We start from the raw sequence: 6724 nt of genomic DNA on the forward strand, positions 1-6724 counted from the left end.
TATTGGAATCTATATTTTAGGGTTTTTAAAACAAATTAAATCTCAATATGAAAATAATTGTCAAGTTTAAACCTAAAAAATGATTTAACCTTGAATTTTAGTATTTAAATTTGATAATTTTTTTAATACAATATTGAGGATAGGGGTTGAGGGTAATATAGATTTGAATCTATGCTAAATGTGTGTCTATTAAAAGGTTTAACAACTACTCATCCGCTCCATACTACTTTTTTTTTCAATTTTTAGATCTAAATATTTTTATCTACATTAATTATGGAATTTAGTAGTTTTTTTTAGGTTGGTTCCAAATTTAGGTTACGTTAAAGTATGATAATGTGAAATTTTAATGTTGTGATATGTCATATCAATTGATTTTTTTATATTTTTTTCATATTTTATATAAGTTTTTAAAATCTTTAATTAAATTTTAAAATATCACATTATCACATTTAATAAAATCTGAATTCAATGATTAAATTAATATATATATATCAAAATTTGAAATTAATATAGATAAAAAAATTCAGAGACTAAATTAAAAAAATATTAAATTTAAAGACAAACATTACTTTTATCCCTTAAAATTATCATGGCAGTATGCCGTTAACTTTAAGGTATAAAGAATATTTGTTTAACAATCACTTCATATTTTAGACATCATCGGTGTAGCTTCGATGATGATGGTGATAATAATAATAATAATAATAATAATAATAATAATAATAATAATAATAATAATTTAACGCTTAATATTTATATTTTTTATCAAAGTTAATTTGGTTATTATTATTATTTAACTTAAAATTGATGTTAGTGTGAATTTTAAAATAATTAAATTATTTTTCTTTAATAAAAATATTAACTAAAATATTATTTTTTATTGATGTTAATGTGACAAACAATGTGAGTTTATATGCACTTCATGCTAATATTACACTATTTATCTCATATATCACATCAACAAATAATTTAAAATTTATAAAATATTTAAAAATAAAAACAATTCAAAATTCAGAAAGAAAATAAAAGTTCAAAAAAAAAGTATGAAGTACAAGTTACGTAGGTTGTCATGCTTGAAATTTTAATATTTTAATTAGTATTTCCGTTAAGAAAAATAATAATTTAATTTTTTTTCAAAAGTTGATGGTGAAATTTGATTATTTTTAAGAAGATCGAAGACCAAATTTAACTAAAAAAACAAGTATTACCCAAAAAATTAGAACTCAACAACATAAAGGGTAAACTACACCCAACGTCACTAAATTATTAGAAAGTTTATGTTTTGACCACTTAACTTCAAAAAATTACAAAATAATCATTAATTTATTTGACAATCAGTACGATAGATTAGTACCCATAGACTATGAATAGAAGAACTTATCTTAGATCTAAGTCAATCTGGTAACTAATATCGTAGATTGAAAAAAATATTTTAATTTTAATTTATAAATTCATCAAATTAAAAGTTATTTCATAAAAAAATTAAATTATAAAAGAAGGATAGAATGAAATATAAGCAATATGAATAAGAAGAATACCATAGAATAGTGATTTATTACTGTACTTTGGCTTTGTAAAGGGTTTTTGTCTTTTTGGAAGTAAAATTCAACGGTGTGAAGATATTAAAGTAACCCAACAAAAGAACAAAACACTACGTGTCGGAAGATTATAAACGAGAGAGAATGAAGGGCAGACGATTTTTGCTCCTTGAAAGCATGGTTTTTTTTTTTTGGGTTCAAGACAATCAAGTGTCCTTGTTTCTTAGTTTAAGTTAGATTTTTTTAATAATTTTATTATATATTTCGATTATATTTATTTTTTATATAATATTTAAAATTATTTATAATTCTTTTTTAACTTTTAAATAAAAAAATACGTTTTAATACATTCAAATTTACGTTATTAAACTTATTCACGATCAAATCGACTTTTTATTTATGGATTTATGATCACATATGGTTCCGTCCTTGGAATAAATAATAAATGTCTCATCTGAGTGTTTTTATTTAATTTTTAATATATAATATTATTAAATATAGATATGATATACTTACGTTTTGAGAGCTTCTCTCTTATTATACTAACTTTACGGGACAACGCTCTTGATCAAGAATCACTTGGTGAGATAAAAGAATCCCATAAGTTTTCAATATCTTGCTAGCCTCCAACCATGGCAGCTCATGGTATGGTGGGGACCACACTCATAATTCTTCATTTGTTTGTATCTATATACCACATGTATTTATTCTTCTCACATGATACTACATATATCAGTTTAAGTTTCAAGGAGTAAGGATAAAAATAGAGTGGAGTGAAGGTTTAAATTTATTACGGCTCCGCATTTGCTTCGATTCACTGTATATGTATGATATTGAAAATTATTATTATTCTCATGTATGATGGATATATATCAATCTCCGCCCCAATTTAGTTTTTGATATTTATTTTTAATATTTTTAATCTTTTAAAAGTTAAATAAATATTTAAATATAAAATATATAGTTTTTTCTATAATATTTTATTACTTTTTTATTCTTTTAATAGTAATATTATAAATAAGGATAAAATGTTAATATCCATAATCGCTTTGTACCCACTGTTTAAAAGAGAACGTCCACCTTAACTTGTATCCACTTTTTTTTTTAAATATATGTTCTATTCAAAGCGAACAGTTTGATTTTTACCATCTTACCAGAAAATATGAACGAAGTACATTTCGCGATATTACCATATAAGGCATTTGGGGACTAAAGAAAGGAATAGCTCTCTGTCTACTTCTTCTCACAATCTAACCCTTCAAAAAATTCAAACTTCGACCAACTCTTATCTCATACAACTCTTTGCCAACTGTAGCCTCACATTAACAAGATATGTTTAGAAAAAACCCCCCATAGGGATAGACTTGAAACCACCACGAAAAAAGCTAAGAAAAAGAGCATTAAAAAAAAGAACCTTGGGATCTTAGAAGAAAATTAATTGGAGACGCCAAAGCAAGAAAAGGAAGGCCTAGCGAATGCTTTTTTGAAACAAGTCCAAAAAGCCATTGCATGCGAGCAGACAATCTGCAATTTTTTCTACTTCTTTATAAATGTGGTTAAGGCCTTTGTTTCCAAGCTCTTTAGGGTTTCCATTATCTATAATTGTTTTCCCCCTTCAATCATGGACCTACTTACGGCTTCTCGTTTAATTGAATCGCCATGGTTGCTACTGAATTTAACTTTTATTTTACTCTGTTCTAGCATTTTCTCCTTTGCAAATTCATGATTTATGAAAAGTGAGGGTGTTTTAAAGATTGAATTATTTGTTGGATTAATTTGAAACCAGAGAAAATTTATCCTAATATCAAATGTTTTGGTGAATTAAAAATTAAAGTAAAATATCATATAATATTGGAAGATATAGTCATCAATTTCAAAAGAATTAGTTTTTATAAACATTAAAATAAATATAAAAATTACTTATAGGATAATTTGATTTTATAAAAAAATCAAAATCAAAATTATAAATCTTTAAAAAAATTTAACATTAAGATAGCTTATATTAAATTATAACTTCTAAAAATTTATTAACAACAATTTTTACTTTATGAATTGAGGTGCTCAAAAACTTCTGTTAAAGGTGATTATGAGTTGAGTTGGCCCATAACAATTTTTTAGGCATGTTTGATAGGCTCAGGCTCGACTTGATCCAAAAAAATAGGCTTAAAATTTTACTTAAATTTAGCTTAAATAAAAAAGTTAAAACTCGAGCTCGGCCTAGTCTACCAATGTTAAAATTTTTAATAATATTAAAATAAATGTTCCTCAACAAATTAAAAATAAATAAATAAAAAAAGTCTTTATACTTAAATAATACTAATATAGATGCAACTTAATAAGCATATGTCTTTAAAATAGCAGTAAAATTAACAATAAAATAAGAATTATACAATATCTAAATAATAACAATAAAATAATAAAATGACAGTAAAATTGTGAAAAAATAGCAACAACTTTTGTTTGCAAATTTGGGCCGAACTGAGCTCAGACCAAAACTCGAGAGGACTTATTTTTTTGTCAAATCTATTTTTTAAGCTTATATTTTTACCTAAATTCTTTCACTTTTCAAACGAGCCTTCAAATCAGGTTAAGTGACCCAACCCATGATCAGGTTTAGTTTATATCTATCACCCTTTTTATCTATCCTAATAATTAAAAAAATACTACAAGTACTTTTTATATGAATTTTCGTGATTAATCTACATGCCTTTCATTTGGATAATTCTCTTTGGAGGTAATATATAAATATGTCCGTACTTAATTTGATGGTTAAAAGCTATTCACCCATATTTTTTACGTAAGTTTGAATGTAATAAATAGATATTTCTAGCATGTGTGTGAGTATAATTTCTTACCAAAAAACTTATAAAAAAAAATCCTTTTACTTCTATTTTAAGAAATTATTTTTAAATTTAATTTCATTCAAAATATCACAAATCCCATTGGTACAAAACAAATCAATATTCTGTACAAGTTATTTATGCCGTGAGAGTGAGACTAACAACTCAACAATCTTAGGCGTTAACGGCACCTAAAAAAGTTCATTTATTAACTTTCTATTGTTAAATTACAACTTAATTTCCAACCAAACACATTTCATCGAAAAAAAAAAATTCAACCTTTTCGATTCTTTTCATTACTCTCGAGGATTAAGCAAAATCTAGAAAATGGGTTCTATTTTTCAATTTTTATAATTAGAAAGATAAAAAAAAAAAGAGAGAACAGTAAAATATAAGACTTTGGACTTTAAAGTTGAAGAAAAGAAAAAGAAAAAGAAGATATATACATATATTATATATGGAAAGATGTCCCACGAAAGTTCTTGAAGTGGGGGGTGGGTCCTCCCTCAAGGTTTCAGAAATCACGTGCGTTTCATTCGCACGTGAATTCCGGTCTGATCACCGTAATCATCATCCACAACCCGATACCCGACCAAAAAGCTACCTAAAAAACCCGAACCCGAAAAAAAAAAAATCAATTACAAACCCTTTGATTCGCTCGGTGAAACTGCCGAAGCCACGGAGCGTCTTGAATCCCACGATCATCATCGCGCCCTCGGTTCTGGCAATCCAACGGCTCTAATTTAATAATCTCACTTCCACCGGGCTGTTGCAGTTGTAATTGCGTTTCGTCTGCTGCCGTCGCCGCTTCCGTCGCTACGCCTTCTCCTTCTTCCCTGGCGCGCTTTGCCGCTCCTCCTATAGGAACGCCGAATAACCTCGGACTCGTTTCTTCTTCGACTGATTCTCCGCATGATAACCGCTTCGCCGGCAAGAAATCTAGCGGTTTGTGCACCGGAGAAATGTTCTCCGACTGAGAACTTGCGTAATTCGACATCAAACTGAATATATTATTGCACAAACTCTTCATCTCTGATAATTGTTTGTTAAGCTGCACGTTCTCTTTCCTCAATTTTTCGTTTTCTTTCATGAGCTCGGCCATAACGGTTCCTGCTTGGTTCAGCCTTGAAGGCGATGAGGCCGATGAAATGACTGGAGATTGCTCGTCTCCAGAATTCGACGGTGATATAATAGGCTTCGCCATTGGAATCGCCGCAACCGTCACCGGAGCCACCGTAACAGCTGCTGCTGTTGGCGACGACAACTTCCGCCGCTGGATTTCGCACAAAAGTCGCTTTTCACCTCGTCGAAAATAATCGTTAGAGAATTCCCATCGATCGGGCACCACTTTTCTAAATCCCTAAAACAATTAACAAAAAATCAACAAAAATATATAAAAGAATTGCACGCTTAGAATATAAGAAAAATAAGATTAAATTTGAGAGATTCTTCTATTTGGCTCACATAAGTATTGAGTTGACGAACAAAACTAGAGAAATTGTTATGCTTGAAATATTTAGGAAGCAAATCACGAGCAAACACCGTGGGATTCCAAACGATAAAAGTAGATCCGTCGTCGTTCCACGAAATCACGTCGTCAATCGTGTGATCATCAACCAATTGATACGTTTTAGTCAAGAACGGTGTAGGTATAGACCTTTGTGATTCCGCCGTTCCCGTCGTTGCATCTCCGTTTTGCTCCACCGGCGGCGGAGCCATCAGAGACAACAATTAATAATTCCTTAAAGAAGGTGTTTGCTTCGTTCACCAGAGATGAGAAATCTGATTGTTAAATTCTAGAAAGTTCAAATTTTATGATGATTGCGGAAACAGATAAGGGGAAATAGAATACAAAAATGAGCGAAAGGAAAAAAAAATTACAAAGGAAAAGTGAATGGAACAGAAGAAGAAGAGAGGAAAGAACGAGAAGCTACGTTACGTCTCGTCGAGAAACTTCCCTGTCGATGTTATTCTTTATACGTGGCATCGCTTTTTTTTCTTTTTGTCAAGTAAATTATTTTTACTACCATAAATTATTACTTCTGTTGAGGACCAAAATGACTTGTTTGAAAAAAGAATTTTTAAAAAGTATTAATATAGAATTACATTTGACCCATCTTATATAAAAAATAGATACATTAGTCTATTTATATTATATTAAAAAGAAAATTAGCACTCTTATTAAAAAATTTATCAATTTTTATTGTTCAAATTGAATTATTATACATCAAAATAATATACACGTAACAACTGTCAATCATATTATTTTTTATTAGTAAAAATAAATGAAATTACTAATATATAGGATTGATTCACTCTTTAATTTAACGTACAAGGATCGATTTG

At 28.7% G+C, this 6724-nt stretch overlaps 1 protein-coding gene across 1 annotated transcript; it reads right to left on the reverse strand.

The window, feature by feature from the left end:
* Window positions 1-4763: 4763 nt before the first annotated feature.
* LOC107924371 (heat stress transcription factor B-2a) lies at window positions 4764-6401 on the reverse strand. The gene is made up of 2 exons (XM_016854780.2): window positions 5843-6401; window positions 4764-5738 (listed from the first exon to the last, which is right to left on the reverse strand). The coding sequence occupies exons 1-2, from the start codon at window positions 6095-6097 to the stop codon at window positions 5013-5015; spliced, it is 981 nt and encodes a 326-aa protein (XP_016710269.2). The 5' UTR covers window positions 6098-6401; the 3' UTR covers window positions 4764-5012.
* Window positions 6402-6724: the final 323 nt, after the last annotated feature.

This window comes from Gossypium hirsutum, chromosome A11, assembly GCF_007990345.1.
Source record: "Gossypium hirsutum isolate 1008001.06 chromosome A11, Gossypium_hirsutum_v2.1, whole genome shotgun sequence".
Taxonomy (NCBI): Eukaryota; Viridiplantae; Streptophyta; class Magnoliopsida; order Malvales; family Malvaceae; genus Gossypium; species Gossypium hirsutum.